Here is a 25400-nt window from a genome sequence, read left to right as displayed (position 1 = left end):
CTTCCGTGTGTTATGAAACACTTCTGTTTCTGCAAATGTCATCACTGTGCTGTGTCAGATACCATCCAAATAAGCAAATGTTTTTTTCCCTTTTAATTCAGATGTCATCTTATGAGGACTCAGTTGCAGCTCATCTTGCAAAAATCCTCAATTCTGATCAACACTCAGTGGTCATATCATCTGCTAAGTGAGTTGGGGAGTTTATATGTAATGAATAAGGTGTGTGTAGATGAATGTGCCTTGAAACCCTTGATTCATTCATTTATTCAGCAATCATTTTTTAAATGCTACTCTATTCCAAGCAATTTACTAGGCAGTGGGGATACAAATATAAAAACAAAGTAATCCCTGCTCTCAAGGAGCTTACATCCTGTTGTATTACCTGCACTTGGAAAAATCAGTACAAAATAGATGCAAAGAAGATACAAGGTATTTAGCAGGGGTGGGGGGGAGGGGAGGCATCAGTGAATGGTTGGGAATAGGAGAAGACAATCAGGATTGGTCTGGTATAGGAGGTGTTGTTGTAGGCCAAGATTAAAATAGGCCATGCCTAGCGAGGTTCAAGGCTGAAATGCAGTAAGTACTCATGGATTATAAAATCCAATTAAAAGTAGTTTTAAAAAGACACATTTTAAAATGATATGCATCAATTTATTTGAAGTATAAAAGTTACTCCTCCCTACTTCCACAAGTACCAAGCCAGGAGAAACTGGGAGAGCATCAGATACAGGCAGAACTCCACAGTCCCCAAGGTAACCAACTACCTTGGCATGCTTTAAGCAGTAAAATGCTCAGCTGTCCCAGAGCAAATTGTCACCTTCTTATTTCTCAAAGGCAGGAAAAGCTGATTGGTATTCTCGTATACTTATAGCTTCCACATTTGTCAAGCTTAGGGCTTGGAGCAGAAGGATAAGGCTAAGGCAAAGACTCCAGAAAGGGCTTCAAAAACTAAGAAGGCTTAGGCCACTCTGCAATTGGGGGTAAGAGGCTCCCCAATGACAGCCAAGCTCCTACCACAGGGTTGGAGAAATGAAAAGGGAATCCATTCCAGTTATGGGTATAGCCTGTGCAGACAAGATGGCAAATGGAATATAATGTATGGGGATCAGTGAGTAGGCTGGTTTTTCTGGAATGTGGGAGGCAGGGAGGAAGAAGGGAGTGTGGCATAATATCTGGAAAGGTAGATGAGATGCAAATCGTGAAAGGCTTTAAAAGCCAGTCATAGAAGTTTGCGTTTTATATTAGAACTAAGAGGGAAGCTTTTTCAGTGGGTGTGTGACATCAAACTTATGCTTTTGGAACATCAGTTTGGCAGGTAAGTGGAGAGTAGTTTAGAGAGGGGAGAGATATCTGATAGGAACACTCTTGTAATAGTGGGAGGCCCTGGAGGCCTGAACTAGGGTGATGACAGTGTGAGTGGAATATTTTAAAAATATAAATTACTAAAAGCAAAAATATAAATCACATTATTTGTGGGCAGCAGATATCCTGGAAAGAATAAGAAAGGAATAAGTGAAGAAGGGGAGAGAAAGCCCAGGAGGTCAAATTTATCATTTTGGAGGATTTGGGACAAGATTGCCAAGGAAATCAGGAAGTTGAATTCAGTGAATGCAGTGAATTTAGTTTGATTCAATATCTATGTTTCCTTAAGTTTGCCCCTTCCCCCACACATCAAGAAGCCTACTAATGAAATCCAGGTTCTGAGAAGGCTTGTGAAAAGAATGATAATCTCGAGTTTCAGAGGAAAGGACTATTAACTAAAGTATAATATTTGAGAAGGTTAACTCGAGACCCTTTGCTAAATTTGTTTTTACAAGTTGATTAACATTCCTAAGAAACAGACAAAGAATTACCTCTTCATTGGCTACCTGCCTTTCAGAAATGAGTAATCTAATTTTTGGATTATGAAAGGCTTTTATTCTTTTTTTTCTTGTCTTTTGACTATTTTACTAATTAATACAACACATTATTTGATTTTTCTTGTTAAAAGACTTTACAAAAGGTTTGGTAGGGGAAGCAGTTAAGAGGTGTCTAAAATAAGATTATCATGTGACCTATAGATTTAATTTAGCTATCCCCTCACTGTAGACTACTGGGCTAGTCTTTGGTGACAATGATACTAGCACAAGCCTTTGGCTGAGTCACTTGGCTTAACAGTTTCCTTATTTGTAAAAATGTGAAGTTATTCTATCTACCTTAGAGGGTTGTTGTAAGAATTAAGTGATCTAATGTCCAAAAGATGCTTTACCAACTGTCAGACGCTATGCAGTTGTAAGTTATTCTTATTTTTATTGCCTACATTTTCATCCAGCTCTGTTTCTAGTCTCTGTCTTAACAGTAGGTTTTCATGGCTCTGTTCCTGGCCTTAGCTTTGGCCTTTATCCCAGACCACATTCCTCACCCATGCTACTGTCTAAGTTCATTTGTCCGATCTTAACCTACTGCTCCTATGCCTTCTATGTTTTCATTCTAGCTGGACTTTCTAGCTCTGTAGAGTATCAAAGTCATGGGAATTGAGGGGCTGCAAAGAAGTTGAGGGGGGATTGAAGGAAGTGGCCCATAGGAGTATATGTTGAAAGGATACTTTCTGGTCAGATCACACATCTAATAAAATATTCAAGTTAATCAGGTTAAGAAAATATAACATTCTTGTGCAAATTTTAAAATTGTATCATCAAAACAAATTAGAAATATAACAGTTCTTAGTCCAATCTTTCCTTACATAAATGGGAGGGAAAAGGGGAAACAGTCATCTGACTTGCCTAAGCCCTAGCTAATTAGTGTCAGAGTAAGGTCCAGGAAATAGGTCTTCTCAGACCTTCTAATAGAAGAGGTTTTTTTTTTTTACATCGTAGGTCATTCCTCTATGGTCACTCCAATGCATCTATGATGGCAAAAGCACTATACTTCACCCTGAGTGGAATATAAAGATGAATTGCAAATGGTTCCCTTTTTAAAAAATTAATAGTATTTTTTCCAATCACATGTAAAGAAAGTTCTCTACATTCATTTTTGTAAGATTTTGAGTTCCAGATTTTTCTCCCTCTCTCCGTTCCAGCCCCCCTCCCCAAGATAGCAAGCAATCTGATATAGGTTATATGTGTACAATCATGTTAAACAGCAAATGGTTCCTTTAATGCATGAGGCTGGAGGCAGAGATAAGACATATATCCAAATGAATATTATAAAAAGGATTGGATGAACAGTCGTATGAACAAAGTGTTGTACAAATTCAAAGGAGGAAAGGGATCGCTTCTGGTGAGAGGAGCCATATTGATGATGATGACCAGTTAGTAGACTGTTGTTATAATTCAGCTAAAAAATAATGTAGACTTCATTTGTGGGTGGCAGTGGGACTATAGAGGAACTAATGTAGAAAATCAGTGTTGTGGAGAAAGAATCAAGCCAACTCAATGATGAAGGGAAAGGAGGGGAGGAAGACTTCGAAGTCAAATTAAGGAATGGAGAGTGTTCCCTCTCTGTGTGGCCTTGGGCAAATCTCACACAAGCACGGTAGTTTCTGGGACACGTTTATTCCAGAATACAAAATATATCAGGTGAGTACTCTTGTCCAAGCTCTAGGGGCATTAGTATAGGTTTGTTATGTACATATAGAGATCTGTTCTATAATCCATGTGACCTTATGTAAATGGGACAGTGAAAGTAAATGTAGTGGCTTTTTTTAGACATTTTGAGGAACCTTGATTACTCCCTGAGGTAGAGATAATGTAGGTGCCAGGTCCCTTCCTACCTCTAGGGCAATCACAACCTGCGTGTGTGCTTTATAGTTTTTGCTGTCAACCTGGTGAGAGGCCTGACTCTTAGACTGGTCTACCCTCACCCTGCTGCCAGGAGTATGGCTTGGAAACCAGTTGTGGGCTCAGATGAGGCATTAGGAGTATAACAAGAGTCCATCATTTTCTTTGCTGGAGGCAAGACCTCTATCTGTAGCATCTGTAGTTGATATAGATCCTGAAAGAAAATATTTTACTTACAATAGCCCACTCATTTTTTCAATTGTTCATACATAGAGGTTGTGTCAGAGGTCTTAGTGTAATTTAAGCTATTAAAGCTTAATATGGCCCTAAGAAATCTGGGACACCTATATCTATTTAGTTAGAGAGGCATTGTGGTACAGTGGAAAGTGTGCTAGATTTGGAGACCAAAGGAACTGGGCTTGAATCATGGCTGTTCTACTTATTAGCTGTGTGGTCTTAAGAAATAGTCAGTCAGTTAACAAGCATTTATTAAGTGCTTACTATGTGTCAGGTACTATGATAAACTCTGAAAGGCAAAAACACTTCCCCTGTCCTCAAGGAGCTTACATTTTAATGGGAGGGGGAAACAAACCTGTAAGCAACTATGTATATATGTTCTGTGTGTGTGTGTGTGTGTGTGTGTGTGTGTGTGTGTGTGTGTGTATGGTGGGGGTGGGGGGAGAGAGAGACGGAGACTATAAGGTGATCTTAGTGGGGTAGGTATTAGCAGTAGAGAGGCAGGAAGGAACCTTCAGTAGAACGTGGGATTTGAGCTCAATCTGGAGGGAAGCCAGTAAATGGAGGTGAAGAGAGGAAGCAATAGGAATGAGGGACAGCCAATGAAAATGCATAGAGGAGTAAAGTGTAAGAAGAATGTAAAAGCAGGAAGGGACCAGATTATGAAGGGCTTTAAACACCTAACAAGATTGTATATTTGGTCCCAGAGGTAACAGGGAGCCGGTGGGGTGATGTGAGTTAGACCTGTGCCTTAGGATGACAACTTCTGCAACTAAGTGAAGAATGGATTGGAATGGGGAGAGGCTTGAGGCAGGAAGTCTATTGCAGTATTCCAGGCATGAGGTGATGAGCGTCTTTAGTAGGGTAGTGGCAGTTCTGGTGGAGAGAAGGGGACATATAGGAGAGATGTGGCAACAGACTTGATATAATAGAATGAATGTGAATGAAGAGTAGAGGATGACGTCAAGGTTGGGCAAAGTCAATCAACCTCTTTGGGCCTCAGTATCCTCTTTTGTAAAATGAGGGGAGTGGGTGAGACAACCTATAAACTTCCTTCCAGCTCTCAATCCATGATATCTATGAATCACTAATTTCTCTTTTAGCTCTGTGAGTTAGACTATGTGATGTCTCCTTTGAAAATTTAGAGTAGGCTCTTAGGTTGAGAACCAGAAGGGATTCCCAAGGTCACCTAGTCCAGCCCCTTCATTCGTACAGTTAAGAATTAAAGTTACTTATTCAAGGTCATTTAAGAAGTCCAATGCTCATTAATTTTGAGGCAAAAAAATGGCAGGGAGGTAGTAAGGGACGTAGGAAGGGAGGATTTTTGATTTCACGTGTAAGAAAGACTATTTCTCTTCCATATAGCTAAATAAATAATAAAACATTCCAACATTGCAAATAGTCTTAGAAACCATTCAGATATCTAAGAGAGAGAAAGCAATGATATAAATGAAGATAATTAAAATTAACTCTATTAAAGAGGGGCATCTGGAAATATACTCTTCGTAAGATTATACAATTAAATATTTGTGGGCTTTAAGATTTTTCTCTCATATAACTTTAACAATGAAGTTTTAAAATGCTGCTTTCATTTATACATTTTTCATATAAGGTTGCTTGAGTTCATTGAGCATTTTTAAAATTTACATTCAGAAAAGGTATGAGTTAGAACTCTATTTTGTGGTGCTTTCTTTCGACATATATATAATGATGCTGTTCCACTCCTTTTTCTTCAAAGGGTTTTATGTCAGACCGTAAAGGACTTTGTTGCAAAAGTTGGGAAGACGTATGAAAGAACAGAAGAAAACAGTGATGTAGCAGATGCCATGGCCATTAAAGTAAGAAAACTTTTCAGATCCTAACAGTGAGTGCTTTCCTGTCCTTCCCCCTTCTTCCTTTCTGGATCTGGGATTATCTGTGTGGGGAACTCTCATTGAAGAAAATCTCTCACCAATGCAGATGGGTGCCTGTACTGAAGCATTCACACTTGAGTTGCCTGGGCCACTGAGGGATCAAATCATTTGCCTAGCCCAAGTAGAATTTGGACCTAGGTCATCCTGACTCTGAGGCTCCTTCTCTATCCACCACATCATGATGCCTCTCAGCCAAGATTTTTTGGAGGCTAATTGTAAGGCAGCATTGTATAACGGATGGAGAGCTAGCCTCTAGTAGAGACAAGAAGACCTGGGGTAAATCTTGCCTCTGATACCAACCAGTTGTGTGACCCCAGTACCCTGATCCATGCCTCAGGCACATCTCTAAGACTGTTGTTGTAGAGAAAGTTTAGATCTGCACTGGAAGAAGGTTCTCACCAGGAATTCCTGACACCATTAAAATCACAGGCCCAGAAGAACACCTTTGAAATGAAACTACCCTTCATGGTACAACCCATCAAGCATTTATTTCTCTGCCAAAATGTTTCATGCACCAGGAGAAGGAAATTTGGTGTTGAATACTAAGCATTTTCATTTATTAAGCTTTCATAGACATATGTAAATTCACCTTCATTACTTCAATATGTAAAATATGTACATTCTTTAAATTTGTCTAAAAAGAAAATTTATGTAAACTGAATCCTAGTCTTCAGTTGACTTCATCACAGAAGGGGGAATGCGTGACAGTTGTCAGTTATAAAGGCAGTACATGAAGATATAAGGGAAGGAGAAGAATTGTTTTCCTCTTCCAGGTACATTTTTGCTAGTGGGATTTCCTTTTAGTATGTCTTCCACCATGTCCTAATCTGTATGGTTTGTTACCCTTTTCCGGGTCTCAGTCCTTGCACTGACTTCTTTCTCCATTCACCTCTTCCCTTCAGCCCTTGAGTAAGGCTGAAGTTAACATAAATCCCCAAGACCCTTATTGTACCTCTCACGGTTTGGATCTGGTGTTTGGAATGGAATTACCTTTTCCAGACCCATTACCTTGAGATATTGTAAGAGGAAAAAAATAGAAGAGAGAATGGAAGTGGAAAAGTACCCTGCTACTCACACCACTGATACCTTCAGCTTCCCAACAGTATGAATAATCATTGCCATTTTCTTTACATGATATCATCTGTTCCTCACAACCTTATGAGATAGATGCTACAGGTATTGTTGTTCCCACTTTATGATGAGGACATTATATGGTAGAGGTTACATGATTTGCTCTTGATCATGCTGCTAACATGTATCAAAGGAAGGCTTTGAGACTTGTGGGTCTTCCTGCCTCCAAGTCCCTCTATCAATTCTACTACACCATGCTATCTATCTCCATTAAAAAACTGTTGGTACTGAGTCTATGGCTGCTGACGTTCCTCCCTTTCAATGACTTCCAGTCTCTTCTTCCTGTTCCTTCTTCAGCCATCACTTTTATACTCTATAGTTTCTGCTATAACCTTCTGACTTAGCATTCTATCAAGTCAAGGAAAAGGATGAGCAGGAGACTGGTATCATCCCAAGAGGAAAGGTTAACATGGAGGTGAAATTTAGGCCCTACCAAAATGTTTATTGACCCTAAAAAAGTTGACAATAGCAACAGAATGTATGCCTACCATTTGTTTTGCCTCATTCCTCACTTTCTTCTTCTATTGAGTTATTATTCAGCAAGATAGATAACAAAAGCAAATTCTTTCATGCAAGGAACTTCTAATGGCCAGCTAGTTTACTTTACATGAACAGAGCTTACATTTATGATTGTCAAAATGGCTCCACAGGTTCAGGTAACTGGACATTATTTAAAATATAGCGCGTGAAATATATACTAAATTGTGTTCCCATTTTAAAGAGTTAGGATTAAAAGATATTTACTATTTTGTTTTAAAGAAATTGGTCTTTAAGGAAGGATAGCTGTACAAAAAAGTTTAGAACATTTTAATCATAGAAGGATTTGGGATAGTTTCTTGAAAGTTAAGAATTTTAAGAAGTTATAGGATCATTCTTTTCTATTTTATAAATATATGTGTGTATGTGTGTGTGTGTGATATTCCATAAATACAATTACAAATTTATAAATATTTACAGGTCAAATTTTTAAAATGAGTTTATTTGGTGTGCCTGTCATTAGTCCATTGGTTTAGATCAAGGGTGGGGAACCTGCAGCCTCGAGGCCACATGTGGCCCTTTAGGGCCTCAAGTACAGCCCTTCGACTGAATCCAAACTTGACAAAACAAATCCTCTTATTAAGGATTTCCCAACATAACGAGAAGCAGTGAGACATAGTGGACAGTGCCACCCTTTGATTTCAGAAATCCTGGGTTCAAGTCTCATGTCTGACTTGTACTGGCTGCAGACAAATCTTAATAACAACAACAAAAAGAACAGCAACAATAATAAAAGCATTAAGGTTTGCAAAGCTTTTAACATGTGTTATCTTAGTCCTCAAAACAACCCCCATCAGAGAGGTACTATTGTTATCCCATTTTATAAATGAGGAAACTGAGGCAGAGCACGATTAAATGACTTTCCCGGAGTCATACATGAAGAGTCTGCGCCCTAGGGAACTCTCTAAGACCCTAAGTTACAGAAGTAGAGTTGACTTGTATTGATGGAGGAAGTTTCCTCACACAGAGCTCCCTATCTTGATGAAATCACAGAGATGGTAACTCCATCTCCAGCCCCTCAAGATGATAAAAAGTAAGATGCCTTCTGACCACACACACACACACACACACACACACACACACACACACACACACACACACCCCTGACCATGTATACAGACACATATTTAAATTCTAGAGGTTCTGTCTCGTGGTTAAATTCCTTAACCTCTCAAACCTATTTGTCTTGTGATTCCCTCGCCTCCGCCCCCACCTCCACTTCTCTCCTTTTAATTTATATCCTTCTTACTCATTTTTTTTCAGTGTGCAGTACTAAATGAGAAACTTGACCAACTACTGCAGACTTTACATGCAGAAGCCCAGACAGTCTCAGTATTCAAACATCCTGGTCCTCCCAGTGTTGAAGGAGAATCTGTGGACTTTTCAAGTGAAGAGTCATTGTCTGACAGCAAGGGAAGCATTGTGGAGGGTGCCCCAAAGACTCCAGCACAGAAAACTTTCAAGCCAAAGGAGTTAATGTTGAGAGCAAACAGTTTAAAGAAAGCAGTGAGGCAGATCATCCAACAGGCTGAAAAAGGTACACTTGAGCAAAGTCAAGGTCATGAAGCATCTATTCTTTCTTCCAGTTAGCATCATCATTTTCATCTTTCTTTTAAAAAAATAATATTATATTTTATTCCCGATTGCATGTTAAAACAATTTCTTAACATTTTAAAAAAAGTTTTGAGTTCCAAATTCTATCCTTCTCTCCCTCTTCTTCTTCCCCCACCCCAAGATGGTAAGCAAACAGATTTATTTTATACATGTGCAATCATGTAAATAGTTTTCATCTTTTGAGTCAGCTTGGCACCCTTTCAATAACCTGATTTTATGAGCTCAATGGAAAATGAAACTACTGAAATAAAATTTGTTCATGCTTTTTCTTAATCCATTAGTAAGTGGAATCTTAATGGTACTATACTGAGTACCTGCAAAGCAGGCTTTAAAATGAATTCTTTGAAATGTTTAACTCAGTTGGATAATAATTTTACATGGTATTCATTTTAGATTATTTACTTACAAGCTACAACTCTTGATTTTATGCTCTTAAAATTGAAGTTGATTTTTTTGGGGACTTTTGAATTCTTAATAAACAAAGATCTGCTTTTTCAGTAACAGTAGAAAAGTTTAGTACATTCTGATATTAGTGTCTTCAATTTACGTAATGCTTTTGAGTTAAAATTTTTGAACAAATTGTTTCCATCTCTTGTGTTAATGTGATTTGATAGGACACAGGCATTTTATTTTTCCCTATCAATTTAATGTTTTAGAGGAATATAAAATTTTGTTTAAATGAGGATGTTTCTCTTAGAATCTTACCTACACTAATGGTTTGCCTATTTTTTTTTTGAATCAGACCTGTACTTATTTGGTATAGGAAGCTTCTGTCAAAGTAGAACTGCACCCGTTCTTCAAATAATGGCCTTACAAAGTTGTCTGGGCAACTTAGAAAGTTTAAAAACAAATTTAGAAAGTTACCAGATACCCTTCTTAGGGGCTAATCCTGACCCAGGTCCTACCACCTCCAAGGCTGTTGCACCGTCTCTGGAGTAGTATAATAATAACAGCATCCAAAATCCATTCTGTTACTATCATTGAAACATCTGCCATTATTGGATTAATGTTTACTTTCTCTTAAAGTTTCTGGGAAGAAAAGGGAAATAATTTTTTTCACTTTTTTCCCATTCTTACAATCATTTTTTTCCTTATAGAAATGTTAAATTTATCTTGTTCCTATTATTGCTAGTTGTAGATGAACAGAATATTCATGCTGATGAAGAGGGTAACCTGCTGTCAGCTCCCCTAGATGACAGTAGAGAAACAGAATATTCTAAAGAAGATAAGGATGATGATGGAAAGGAGTACCCATCTGGTGAGAGGCTAATAGTAAAATTATGGGGCAATTTAACCTTTCTGCTTTAGTTTTTCAACCTGGTTTTGTCATAGACTCCTCAGAACTAATGTTGCTTTTCGTTGGACAGTGAGTTTCTTGAGGGCAGGGACTGTCTTTTGCCTGTTTTTGTATTTCCGGCACTTAGCATGGTGCCTGGCGCATAGTAGGTATTAATGTTTCTTAATTGATTGATGAGCTAATAACTTCAGCAAATTTTCCCATCTTTTCTTATGTTAGAAGCTATTTAAGGCATGGATATTTGAAGTTTTTATTCCCCCTATAAATAGTGTACTTGTTTTTGGTGAATACAGAAATTTAGTTAAATACTGATATCTATCTATCTATCTATCTACCTATCTCTCTCTCTCTCTCTCTCTCTCTCTCTCTCTCTCTCTCTCTCTCTCTCTCTCTCTCTCACACTTTCATAGATCTGCTTATTTTCTGGATGGCAATCGTTCTGTCCCCAAAAGAATAATTAGTTGATGCTGGCATGATGATGATTTTCTATGAAGTATGTGTTGTCTCTAGGCCTAAGCCCGTGTTTATTATTGTTAAGTTATATTATAAGTCATAGGTCTAAAATACATGAAGCATAGTACATATAAATGCTATCAATGGTATGTTCTGTTTAAGAAGAAACCGTGAAATATGAATTAAATTACCATCAATGCAGCATCAGTTTTTGTCATTAAGACTGTTGGTTTTTATCAGAGCATGAACATCAAAAGGTTGTTTTTATGGCAGCTTAGCCCCAGGAGTCCCATCTGTCAAACTAAAGAGCAGCTGTCCCTCTGCTTTCTTTCACTGCACCTGGTCTGTCCCAAAACACAAAGACAATTGAATTATAAGACTAGCAATCTGTTTTCACATCATGAAGAGTGAAAGATAATTCAATTTGGAAGTTGTTTTTAAAATCATCTGCCAGGGTATTTTCAAGTTAGTTGAAGACATTCTGTTATTGTTATTGTTCAGTCATTTCAGTCATGACCCCATTTGGGTTTTTCTTGGCAAAGATACTGGACTGGTTTGCCATGACCTTCTCCAGCTCATCTTAAAGATGAGGAACTGGGGCAAACAGGGTGAAGTGACTTGCCCAGGGTCACACAGCTAGTAAGTGTCTAAGGCCAGATTTGAACTCAGGAAGATGAGTCTTCCTGACTTCAGGCCTTGGCACTCTATCTACCAAACCACCTAGCCGCACCGTTGAAGACTTTATTTGACCATTAAATTATCCTAATCTAAATAGTTTGACAATTCCTTTTTTAAAAAAAAAAACCTCAAATAATATATTGATGTTCATATATATTATGCATAACTATGGTATATGGCGGAACAGAGGAGGCAATCAGTGATTTGCACTAATATTACATGAGGACTATAAGTGCTAGTGTATTGCATTTGATTTGAAAGCAAAATATTGCTGTCAAATGCTTTTTTCTCCAAAGATCTGTAGAAGAAAATTCTTCAGTTGTTTCTTGCTATTTTATTTAAAATTAGTATCTAGTAAGTACTTATTATGTAAAAGGTATTATTAGACCTTTCTCAGACATAAAGACCTGTAAGTTTACTAAGACAAAAATCACCCACTCAAAACAGTCTATTATTTGAAAAAGTCATTAGACCTAATAAATTGTGTTTACCTATGACATTTCTACTAACCATTCCCATGTATGTAAATGATTATATTCTTTCACCTTTTTTCTTACTATTCTCTCTATCATGATACAATGTAGCGAAAAGAACCTTGGGTTCAGAATCAGAAGACCTGTGTCCAAAATCAAAACTAGTATTTACCTATGTGATCTTGGGAAAGTCCCTCCCCACTCTGGGCCTCAGTTCCTCATCTCTCAAATGAATTAGATTATCCCAAAGAACCCTTTTTTCTTTAAATCTTATGATCCTGTTTGAAATCAGAAACCGAAAACCTCTCTGCATCAGATAATCTTAGAATCTTCTTTACATGCTGGTTCCTAATAAAAATAAGTAAAAAAGGATTAGAGAGAAGAATCCTGATTTCCCTTAAGCCTACTTTCCTTTTCTTTGGATTTTGGGTATATGGGCACGTGTATCTATTTGTGGATGTATTATTACTTCTTTTTCTAATTTAGTTGGTTTTTTTATGCCAACAGTTAAAATTGCACCTCGGTCCCCAGATACGTGTATCAACCAAGGCTGTTCTCAACCTATCTCAATTTCTGGTCCAGTATTGACATCCAACAAAGAAAATCTTCCTGTGCTTAATACCAGAATAATTTGTCCAGGTAGTAACAATTCTGAAACACATTAACTCTAATGTGAACCAAGAAATCATGCTTTAATGACTGTAACTTAAAGTTCCTAATTTCTCCAATAACATTTGTCAGCCTGTCCGTTATTGCTTCCCCAGGTAGTACCACACTTGGCCATTTTTAGGCCACTAAATTTTCCTCTGCTTCTGGATACCAATCAGAGGGGGGTGGTCTAGGACTGGAGCACACATGAAGGGCCTGAGATTAGTTTGGTCTGGGTTTGGACCATGACAAAGATAATCTAGAGAAATTTTTGGTTGGGGTGAGAGAAATACTTAATGGGTGTCCCCATTGACTTCGACACTACACTTGGAGACTTCTGGATTTTTCCTCAACTCCTTTGTAGGTTGTAACTGGTGGAGGAGTGGAGTCTTCCAACCAACCTGCTACTAGGGTCCCTTAGAATGAGATTGGGGGTCTGTCAAGATCTGGAAAGGATTACACTTCAGGCTTGCTATGATATCCAGGCTTGCTGGATAGAAAGTTAGCCCTCTGATGACATTCTGAAAAATAAAGAAGTCTGTTACTGAAAGTTTGAATTAATAGGAAATTGAGGTGACAAGGTATAGTATTTCTTTTTTATTGCTATTGTTCATTGTTAAATATTTTATTTTTTTCAATTACACGTAAAAAAATTAACATTAGTTTTTTAACAAGCTATAGTATTTCTAAAACTTTCAGATTTGGTGGTGGAATAAAATTAAGCTCATCTTTTCATAGTAGGCCAGACTTCACTCCTAATAATTCAAGTAGTAGTTTGTCTTGAGGAAAAGAGATTTGGGGTGGTAGTGGTTAAAATGATGGAGGAGAATAGTCATGCTAAAGAAATAGTGTTTTACTAATTCCCCAACATATACTATACCTGCAACTGCTTTTTTCCCTCTTCACCATTCCTTCTTCCCCCCTTGCTTTGATGCTGTATTCTTGTGTTTTTTATTCACCTAAGTTCTGCTGTCTTATTCTCTCAGATTTTACTTCTGTTCGCAGTGTCAGGGTTGTACTGTACTGAATCACCTTTGATTTATATTTTTATTTGCATTTTGATGTTAATTCAAAGAAATAAAAAATTTGGTGTCTGTAAACACAAAATAGTTGAGTTCTTTCTTTAGTGGTTTACATTTAGTTTGTGTATTCCCTGACAATTCCTCTCCTTCAAAAGTTGTAACTACTTTTTACCTTTTGTGCTTTTCCTTCTCATCAGGTTTAAGAGCAGGATTAGCTGCTTCAATTGCTGGGAGTTCTATTATCAGCAAAATGTTACTAGCAAATATTGATCCCTTTGGTGCTACACCATTTATTGACCCAGATCCAGATTCACTGTAAGAAAATACATTTTGTTTTTATCAATATTTTATTTCAGCTTTTTTTTCTGTCCTCTCCCCTCCCCTCCCTTTTCCTTTCCTTCTCTTTTCCTCTCCTCACTATAACAATTTTGAAATTACAGCAAAAGTACATATATGTATACATGCATACATATGTTTGTTATACAGACACATGTATATGACATATGTGACTATAAATATATAGATATCTATATCATCTATATCAAATTTTCACTGAGAGATTATGGCTTCTTTTTTTTTCCTTTTGGAGGCAATTGGGGTTAAGTGACTCGCTGAAGGTCCCCAGAGCTAGTAAGTGTCTGAAGTGTCAGATTTGAACTCAGGTCCTCCTGAGTCCAAGGTTGGTGACCTATCTACTGCACCACCTAGCTACCCCGAGATTATGTTTTCAGGAGGTCATGTCTTATATTTATTGGTATCCTTCACAGCACTTTGGTCTTTGAATAATGTTGCAGTCTGTACTCAAATATGGAGAGTGATTCTTGGTCACTTTTATGTGAAACCCCAACTTTGCTCCTTTTCCCTGAGAGAAGTCAGTCTCAATAAAGGAGATTCTAAATACTACATTTGTGTATATTGATTACAGTTGTTTTTAATGTCTTATTTTTCTTCTTAATATAGAGAAGGATATTCAGAAAAATGTGTTATGAACAATTACTTCGGAATTGGATTAGATGCAAAAATTTCATTAGAGTTTAACAATAAGCGAGAAGAACACCCTGAAAAATGCAGGTAATTAAATCTTTCTCTTTTCCTTTTTAAAAATTTAATATTTTTTATTTCCCTCATTACATGTTAAAACAATTTTAACATTCTTTTTTTAAATCACATTTTGAGTTCCAAATTCTCTCTTTCCCTCCCTCCTCTCTCTGCAATTGAGAAAGCGAGCAATTTGACATAGGTTGTGCATGTGTAGTCATGCAGAACACATTTCCATGTAAGTCATGATATGAAAGAAAACACAGACAAAAAACCAAGAAAAATAAAGAAAGTAAAGAAAAAGTATGCTTCAGTCTACATTCAGTATCTACCAGTTCTTTCTCTGGAGATGGTCAGTACCTTTCATCATAAGTCCTTCAGAATTGTCTTGGATCAGTGTATTGCTAAGAATAGCTGTTATTCACAGTTAATCTTCATACAATATTACTATTACTGTGTGCCATGTTCTCCTGGTTCTGCTCATTTTACTTTGCATCAGTTCATGTAAGTTCTTTCCAGGTTTTTCTGAGAGTATCCTGCCCATTATTTCTCATAGCATAAAACACAGTCGTATGGCCATCCCCTCAATTTCCAATTCTTTGCCACCATTAAGAGAGTTGCTATAAATATTGTTATACATAGGTCCTTTCCCATTTTTTAAAAATCTCTTTGGGATACAGACCTAGCAGTGGTATTGTTTGATCAAAGGGTATGAATGGTTTTATAGGCCTTTGGGCATAGTCAATTAATTAAATATTGCAGGATACTGTTATTGTAAAGTTATCATTTTACTTTAATTTCATAACTATTGATATTTGTCACAAAATGATTTTTATTTGAAGGAGAAACAATTAACATTTCATTGAAGTTGTATATTTTAATGCATTAAATAATTTTATTTTCAGGAGCCGAACTAAAAACATGATGTGGTATGGGGTCCTTGGAACCAAAGAGTTATTACAAAGGACTTATAAGAATTTAGAACAAAGAGTTCAGCTTGAGGTAAGATTATTTTAATTAATTTCATTTTAATTTATTAAAATAGCATGTATGGAGCCTATATGACAATCTTTGTGCTAGATTACATTGGAAAACCTGCCAATGACCAAACCTTACCTCGGCAGGAGTAGTGAAATAATTTCCAAATTGGACTTATCAAATCTCTGTAAAGTCATCCAGAGATACTAAGGAGCATACTTCCTTACTATTGGGGCTCTGGAATGATGACAACTATTTATGCTAAATTTTTCTTTTCTTCTAGGAAACTGTGGAGATGCACCATATAGGAATAATTTCTAGTAAATCTTGAGGCAGAGTATTTGTTTTGGCAAACTCAAATTTTATTTATTCATTTATTTATTCTTATGTATCTAGGCAGCTAGCTTGAGTTCAGACCCTGCCTCAGACATTAGCTGTGTGACCCTGGGCAGGTAACTTATACCTCTCTCAGGGTTATTGTGATATGTAAAGTGCTTTGCAAACCTTAAAGCAGTATGTAAACGTTAGCTTTTATAAATAGTATGAGAGGAATGGTCATCAAGCCATCTCCCTTAGACCAAGATGACTCATGGTGGTGAACTCACCGTTTATAAGCCCTTAGAAAAGGGGGTGCGCCAGAAATCGACTGTGATTTGGTTAACAAGTAATGAGAAAATGAGTATTATAATGAAAGGGAGGCTTATTCCAATGAAGGTCTTGAGGTACTTGACACTGAACAAGGAAATCTTAGGAAATCAAAATATATAGCCTTTTATTCAAATAGATAAAATACTTTTGTTTGTTAAAATGCAAGTCCTCTATAAAGATGATACTATTCTGAATGAATTGTAAAAGTAAATCATAAGAAGATTTTATTCTTTTGTCATACTGGATAAATTGCTCTCTTTGGAGTCTGGAAGGCCTGGGTTCAGATGCGACTTTACTAGCTGTGTTGGCTTTCTCCTTCCCCTTTGCCATGGTCCCAAGGTCACTAAGAGTAAAGTAAAGGAACCTAGCTCTTATCTGAGAACTTTATTACCAAGTATAGCTATGAGAAAACACACAGACATATGTGTATATATACATATATATGTATGTTTATGTGTGTATGTACATCCTGAGTCCTGTCCCTATAAGACAATAATGTATATGTTTGTTTTAACCCTTTCTCTTTTCCCTGACCCACCCATGTCACTTCTAGGTATCATCCTTCATCTCTCTCCTAACGTCACTAATCCCACCCTTCAAGAAATCACAGGGTTATCATGATATGTAAAGTGCTTTGCAAACCTTAAAGCACTATGTAGATGTTAGCTTTTATAAATAGTATGAGAGAAATGATTATTTCTTTCATGTGTTAATAACTAATTATCCATTTAGGACCAAGGTTTTTTCCCTTTTCTTTTCCCCCATCCAGAAATCAGCCAGTGTGGTTCATCTTGGGCAGAGACTTACCCAGCCAGGGTGGCTAATATCTAATCAAAGACAATGAAGAAAGTCTAAGTTTAGGGGAATGGGTGGATTCCTGTTTATTGTGTGTACTCAGGTCTGGGAAAAATGTGGATTTTCCCTTTTGTCAGACAGTGATATGGGAATTGACAAATCTCTTTGACTAGTGTCTCTCAACTTTGAATAAATCAACTATTTCACACTGTTATAGAATGTTCTGAGAAGGACATTGGGTGAGACCTGAGTATTCAGGAAATATTTCGTGGAGAAATAGAGACTTGTTCTGGTTCTTGAAGAATGGACATGATTTGTGTACAAAAGTTATATGCTGCCTGTCAGTTGAAATCATGGGCTGCTTGCTTTGAAAGTCCAAGATTCCAGTTTATATTTTGAGTAGATCATTTTTTAAAATATGTGCTCTTTTTTTTGTTCTAGGTAAGCAAATAAAATTTAGATATATTCTAATTTTATACCTTTTTTAAAAGCCTTAATGCATTCTCAATATCAAATTCAGGAACCCTTTGGACTTATACATATTGAATGTACAATTTCAGGAAAGTTGAAAATTTGTAAACTTAAGCTCTGGGCTAATACCTTAATGTATGTGTAGATTTAAATATTCTTTTTAGAAAAGTTTTAAGCCAATTTAAAATTTTTTTTGTAAATTGATGTTTCGTACATAGTTTTGAAATAGCCTTAACTCATCTGACAACTATCAAGCTTGAACCTTTCCTAATACTCAAGTCCTACCAAAGAGTAAATTATGAATGGATTAATGAGTTCATGAATGAATGAAAAAGCAGGTATTATGATTGATTAGTCCACATTACAAAATAAACACAAGGTACATTGGCCATTTGTATCATCCTAGAAACAATACTGATTTTCTTTGACCTATGGGTTTCACATTTGAAGTAATGGCTTTGTGTGTAAATAATATTTTCATTTAGAAATAATCATCTTTTGTGGTATAACTGCAGTTTATTAAACATAATAAAAGCAATGCTCTTGGAACCCTTGGTTCTAGGACTAGCTGAATAGATATTCTTCATCTATATCTTTTGGCTTGTAGATTGCACACAAAAACAGATCTTTGATAATCTTTGTCCAGACTTACCTAGATCTTATCTCAAGAACATACCTCTTTCAAGTCTTCACCCAAGTGTGTCACCCTCCATGAGCTGTCCTTGACCATTTTGATCCAACAGACATCCCGCTTTCCCCTAAACTCCTTTTCTCTATCTTACCTCATTTGGCCCTTCATTGGACTACTCCTGGGTCATTTCCATCGGTGCTTTTGTCTTTTCAGTTAAGGCCTTTGAGTGTAGGAGCCTTGATATTTCTATGTCCTTCCTCATACCAGAAAAGTACCTATATATGAGTAATGTGAAGGTTAGGCAAGACAACCGATTTGTCTTTAGTTTGCCTCAGTTTCTTTCACCTAACAGCTTGCAGAATTTGAATGTGGGAAATAATGATCCCATATTATTCTGAGCCTCCTCAAGAATTAGATATTTGATCAAGATTAAGCAAAGGAGAATAGCTTATAAAAGCAACTTTCTGTTAAAGGCAGCTGTTATAGATTTGTTTTTATACTCACTAATAAAACTGAGTTTCCTAAATCATTGTTCTGTTTTCTTGGTTATAGCTTTCCTAGTGACCATGTTCTTGTTTGATGATGCTACATCAAAAACACCAAATTGTAATTAGCACTTAAAATTGATCAGTCATCTAGCAATCAAGAAACCTTTATTAAGCACCTACTAAGGTCCAGGCACTATGCTAGGTGATGGAGACACAAAGACAAAGCATTTCTTGACTTCAAGGAAATTACATTCTGTTAGGGGAGACATGTATGTATAGGAGATCCCAAAGGTCTTAGCACAGTGAGAGCTTAGAACTATGCTAAAACTTTTGGGAAACCATATATAAATACGCACTTATGTATTTACAAAATTATACAATATACATATGAAGTGATTTGGGTAACTATAGGAGGTAGAAGAAAATTATTAGAAAAAGTTTAAATACGGTTTTATGGTCATTTGCAACATCAGGAAACAAAAAGGCAGTTAAGTGTATTAATGTAAGACAATGCATGAAATATGGGAAGGATTTTGAAGAACATTATATTAGTTAAAATATATCCTGAGGTGAGAGAAACTTTCCAGTGAAATTACTTTGTTTTGTTCTTTTGGCAGAAGTATGATTCCTGTATCCTGTGTTTTCCAGGAGAATCTGTGAAACAACATTTAGGCATTGAGTTCAGAGTGTTTTGGAACTGTATATTTTGTTCCTTTATAGTATATATGACATACTGCCAACCTTTTCCTGCATATAAGACTACTGTCTTGATCCATATACAAGACAGTGTAATTTTTAACCGAATTTCATTGTTTTCTTTAAAATACCTCATATCTATAGAAGTGTAGTAGAATTTAAAGTAATTCAAAAGTAGTTTAAATTATTCTTATAACTTCAAAAAGGTTTCTTTCAATGGGAACTTTATACCATAGAATTCCTTATTTAATCCTTTAGGTTTAGAAAGAAATTATTACTTTGTTAATTTCTTAAAAATGATTAGTCAAGCCTTACAGTTAATCATGGTGTTAAAAGAAGAGTAGGAAATTATAATTAACTAATTATAAGAAAATATATTGTCCATTATTGAATCAAATAAAGTCTTTACTTGATCCTTATAAAATGATTGAAGACATTAATTTTGTCTGGAGAGAAATTGTGTGTTAAAATAAAGGAATACTTTTGTCAACTGAAAATAATAGTAATAGCTGGTAATATAGTAGCCAGTAGTAGTCAGCAATTATACAGTGCTTTAAGGCTTGCAAAGTATTTTGCCCATGTTAACTCAATTGAGAGAGTATTTTAAGCAAATAAATAAGAAAAACATTTTCCTAGCCACTGGGACCTTTTCCACTTAAGTAATAGTTTAATGAATGATGAGTCACAAAGTAAGAGCTTTAGGATGCTTTTCCACATGTGCTTTGATTTAGGTTGTTCTGTACTTAATTCTTCAAGGATCTATGCTTTCATCTGTGTGGCTGTTGCCTCTACCAATAAGAATCATGATCCTCCATTCCTAAATAGAGAGTTTATTGAGTTACTGGGGTTAATGCAACTTGTTTTCTGATAGCCAACCTGCTAGTGCTGTTTCTTCAAACTCAGATAGAGCCATGTACAGTAAGCATACAGCTTTTCAAAGGGCCTGTCATCAAAGCCTTTCCAACGTATACTCCATAGAGATAGCATTCAAAAGCCCAGGATTGCCTTTGTAATCGGATATTAGTCAAAGAAAATATTCAGTATACTTGAAAAACTCCTATGGATTTCATAATTGGACAGAATATCATATAAAAAGATATTAAAAATTGTGAAGTATTTCCCAAATTTCTTTACCATATTTATTTGTACTTAATTTTTATAAATTATTTCATATTTCAGTGTGATGGACAGTATATCCCCCTTCCTAGTCTACAAGGAATAGCAGTGTTGAATATCCCAAGTTATGCTGGAGGTACTAATTTCTGGGGCGGAACTAAAGAGGATGACGTAAGTAGTATTAATAAGTAGTTTGAAATATGTTAATAAAAACATTGTGATCCTTTTCATTGTAATTATTATATTCACTTTTAGAAAATTCACTTTACTTTATCATTTATTCACTATTCACTTTAGAAAACTAGCAGAAAGATGTACCAATCAATCAACGGCCATTTAAGTGCTGCTATGTACAGGCACTGTGCTAAGTGGGAATACAAATACAAGTAAAAAATTACTTTCCTCAGGGAGTTTATATTCTAATTGGGGAAGAAACACATAAAAGGAAGCTGAAAGGTTGAGGGGAGAGTAGAGGAGAAAGTACCTGGGACTAGGGCATGATGGAGAGCTTCAGAAGACACATAAAACAATCTAATCTCCCACCTCCCCCAACCCCACCACAGATAGACTATGCCTTCTATTAGTTCTAAATTTGAAAAAAAATGACCCTACTGTTTTATTTAAACAGTTTCTGATTGAATTTACTTTTAACTGCCAGGAATTTGAGATCAAGAGACAATAACAAAAAAAAATAACTTGTGCTTTAATAATCTCTCTCATGGAGATAAAAAGAGGTCTCTCCGCTTTGGCTTATTGCTTTTTTTCTGTTCCCTCTGATTTCTCATAACTCCCTCCCTCATTTTTCTAACCTGAACATGCAAAATGAAATATGAAAATAAATTGGAGAGTACAGATCACTTTGGTAATTTGAAGGTATTTTGTTCTTTGTGGGGCAAGGTCAAGAAAATGGCAATAAGGTAAGATAATTTTAGAGCACACTAGAGGGGCTTGATTTGATGGTTTTTCAAATCTGTCCAGGAGTGAACTTGAATCCTGACTCTGCTTTTTACTTTCTATCTTTGTGACCTTGGGCAAGTCACTTCAGCTTTGGGATTCTTTGATTTCATCTCATGCAAAAATGAAGAAGTTAGGCTAGATGGTCTTAGGTCCCTTCCAGCTCTAAAACATATGGATATGCACTTAAATATTTTTGTAAGGAGTCAGTGGTCCTAAAATGATAGTAGGTCATCAAATTTTGGGGCAATTTATTACCTTCAATAGGAGGATATGTGTCTTGATGTTACTACTGAAAGTAATATGTTAATTTTCCACTAATGGTTTTATTTCCACTTTAATAGATAGAAATAAAGCACCATTTACTAAGGTATTCACATGCGTACTTATTAGGATACCACTTCAGGTTTAAGATAACCTACATATTGCCTGATTTTTTTTCTGTGAGGAATGATTATTGTTTTATTTTTAATATAAAAGGATTACTTATGGGATTGAGGGAAGAATATAAAGTAAAACATCCTAATTGATTAAAAGCCCAAAGTGTTTCATAATAAAAAGGTTTGTGGAGATGTGTGTTACTGTAAACATACAATAGGGTAATTTTCCAATGGTGGTTTTGTTTCTGCATTAATCACCAGAAATAAATTACTATTCACTAAGTGATTTATATGCACCCTCATTGTTCATAACTATTTGTTGGTTTTCCTTCAAGAATGGAACCTATTGGAACACTTTTAACTAAAATAGGCCATAATTTCATTGTTTACCAATTCCAAGCTTACCAAATTTATCTCAGCTTATAAGCTTTTCTGGTTTTCTAAATAGGCACATGTCATTTTAGAAGAGAGTTTTGATGTGCCCACAGATCCTTGGTGAGAAATTTTTTTGAAAGCTGCTTTATGCTAGTATAATACATTTATAAATGCATTGACACCTACCAAATAACTTTAGAAGGTTGCTTTCTGAGGAGAGAGAGGCATGGAAGTTGTGGCCACATGGTGCCTGAAGCACTTCTCATTATAAGTGTACATATGTCAACAGCCTGCTTTCATTATATTTTTGTGTATAATTTTATACTTTTTTTCTAGTTCTTTTTGTTGATAGGCCGTGTCCTGATACAACAGACCCAGCTTCCATATTTTACGTGCTATTCTCTTCATTGTTTAAATCATAAGTGCTTTTATACTGCAGAACATTTTTGTTTCCAGGAATTGATTTAGTATTAGACTGAAGTTTGCCTCATGCTTGTAACATAACACTGTCTAACTCTTAGGCCCCTCTCTGGATGTGTATTCGTTTTCATTGCAGATATTTACTGCACCATCATTTGATGACAAGATACTGGAGGTTGTTGCAGTGTTTGGTAGCATGCAGATGGCAATGTCCAGAGTCATAAAACTGCAGCATCACCGAATAGCTCAGGTCTGTATCTTTTGCAACATCCAACAGCAGGCCTTGGGCCAGGGAGAAGAGAGCTCATTTAAGTAACTCTGATGCCAGACACTAATTTATAAAGTGTTGACTTTGTTTTAATGTCAACTGTTAATGAGTCACCATAACTGATGAACAAAGTACAGCAACATATCCTTCTCTGGATAATCCTGGCTAAAAGCCACAGCCTCTAAAATGGAGCTGAGTGCAGGTGGACTATTATTCAGGTCTATTTGTGCCATAAAATAACATCTTTGTTTTATTTCAGTGTCGGTCTGTAAAGATCACCATACTTGGAGATGAAGGGGTGCCGGTACAAGTAGATGGAGAGGCATGGATCCAGCCTCCAGGGATTATTAAAATCGTGCACAAAAACAGAGCTCAGATGTTAACGAGAGACAGAGTATGTAACAGGAACCATTTTGCTGCCTGTGTCTGTTTTGCTATAAAGCCTTTTGTTAAAAACAACAACACACATAACTTGACTTATTCTGGAAAAATAGAAAATAAAGGAAAGACTAGGATTCCTTCTAATATTAGAAACTCAAATGAATTTCATGTGCTGATAAGCTCATGTGCTTATGATAAACTCATGTGCTCACTAATTCTAAGATTAAACATTTAAAACACAAAAAAATAGACTTCATTCTCTGCCCATATTTATCTTCATTTAGAAACTAAAATATAAAATTCAGGCACTTTGCCATTTCAGTGCTATGTCAGTTCACACACACACACACACACACACACACACACACACACACACGTTTTCATCTTGCTACAAAAGAAAAGCAATTATACGTACACATATACCTATATGATAGATATAGGTATGTATTTATATAATTGTTTGTAATATATAATAATTTTTATTCTATTGTATATTTTTATTAAATGTTACAACTTACAAATATGTATATATAATTGTTTTTTGTTTTGTAGCAAAATGAAAAGATTTCATCCAGTATATTTCCTATATTTTTCATTGGATTTAATAAAAGGTTTAATTGGGAAGAGACTGCTTTCATGCAACATTAATGTAAGCTCTGCAAATCCTTATTTAATTTGGTTGCAACACAATAAGCTAATAACTCACTATATATTGAATTCAATAGGCTTTTGAAAACACCCTCAAATCTTGGGAAGACAAACAAAAGTATGATGCTTCTAAGGTACCCCCCCGACCTCAGTTGTATCCACAACAAGCTATTGATTTAGCAACAGAAGAGGAAGTTACACAGATGCAGCTCTGTTCACAGGCTGCAGAAGAACTCATTACTCGGTAAGCACTAGCAAACTGACTGAGTTTGATCAACCAATCAACAAACGTTTATTAAGTACCTGTTCTACTGGGTGCCAAGCATTGTGCTTAGCTATGGACAAGCTCTAATATGATAAAAATGAAATAGTCCCTACTCTGAAGGAGCTTACATTTATGGCAGGAAACAACATGGATAGCATGTAAACTATGTTCACATATTTGCAAACCTTAAAGCATTATATAAATGCTAGATGCTATTATTATTTTTATCAATAATGACTCTCCTATTTCCTTTTCTAAACATATCTTTTATCATTAATGTCCTATAACCCATTTTTTGCAACCAAATTATTGTTGTCCACATTTATTTTAGAAATATACCAACCAAAAATGGTGAAAGTAAAGTTTTAGCACTTAAGGTTCTATGAAAAGGAAAATGCACTTTAGTACAACAATTAGAGTCTCTAGTGGGGTGAGATAAAGAATTAACGAATTTATATTATATCAAATAATACTTGAATAAGTCATTGATTAAGCCTTGACACTTTTTTATAAGTGTTTTTTTTTGTTATAAAGGTATTTGTTATAATAGAATTTGATGCTTAAACAGGCATCTTTTTCTGATGGATGCATTTTTGACTTAAAAGCAAATCATTTTGCTTAATTTATTTAAATACTTTTCTGTCTTTCCACATTTTCCACACACTCACATCTTTCCATCTTGATCCCACAAAAACTCCATAGTAATGATCCCCTAAAAGGCAGGCTGCTAAAATTCTCTTTTGTTTATAGAATCTGTGAAGCAGCAAAAGTACACAGTCTTTTGGAGCAAGAATTAGCTCATGCTGTGAATGCATGTTCCCATGCCCTGAATAAAGCCAACCCAAGGTTTCCTGAGGTAAGGAACTAGTTCTTATGGTTAAACAAAATCTAATCTTTTATTTATATTTCAGTTCACTGTGTTTTTTAGTGTATTAGGGTCATTACTGATAGCTAAAAAACAAAACATGCTTAAGAATTGCCATGATCTTAAGAGAAATGTGTGATTTGTATTGATGCATGTGGCTTCATTTGGAGCCCATTTTCTTCCTTTTTTTCCTTTTCCTTTTTTCCCATTATACTTTCAATT

The 25400-nt window shown here is 35.9% G+C and overlaps 1 protein-coding gene across 4 annotated transcripts in view; it reads left to right on the top strand.

The window, feature by feature from the left end:
* DGKH (diacylglycerol kinase eta) overlaps positions 1 to 25400 on the top strand; it is a 205511-nt gene that overhangs the window by 164797 nt on the left and 15314 nt on the right. For all 4 annotated transcript variants that reach the window (XM_036755358.1, XM_036755357.1, XM_036755359.1 and 1 more), the window contains 13 exons: positions 102 to 187; positions 5734 to 5833; positions 8840 to 9113; positions 10323 to 10448; positions 12599 to 12730; positions 13959 to 14076; positions 14722 to 14832; positions 15705 to 15801; positions 20686 to 20793; positions 22888 to 23001; positions 23279 to 23413; positions 24126 to 24292; positions 25064 to 25169. In XM_036755358.1, the coding sequence (XP_036611253.1) occupies positions 102 to 187; positions 5734 to 5833; positions 8840 to 9113; positions 10323 to 10448; positions 12599 to 12730; positions 13959 to 14076; positions 14722 to 14832; positions 15705 to 15801; positions 20686 to 20793; positions 22888 to 23001; positions 23279 to 23413; positions 24126 to 24292; positions 25064 to 25169 (1674 nt within the window). The remainder of the gene's footprint in view (positions 1 to 101; positions 188 to 5733; positions 5834 to 8839; positions 9114 to 10322; positions 10449 to 12598; positions 12731 to 13958; positions 14077 to 14721; positions 14833 to 15704; positions 15802 to 20685; positions 20794 to 22887; positions 23002 to 23278; positions 23414 to 24125; positions 24293 to 25063; positions 25170 to 25400) is intronic.

The sequence above is a fragment of the Trichosurus vulpecula genome, chromosome 4 (assembly GCF_011100635.1).
Source record: "Trichosurus vulpecula isolate mTriVul1 chromosome 4, mTriVul1.pri, whole genome shotgun sequence".
Taxonomy (NCBI): domain Eukaryota; kingdom Metazoa; phylum Chordata; class Mammalia; order Diprotodontia; family Phalangeridae; genus Trichosurus; species Trichosurus vulpecula.
This window is presented reverse-complemented; position numbering and strand designations above follow the sequence as displayed.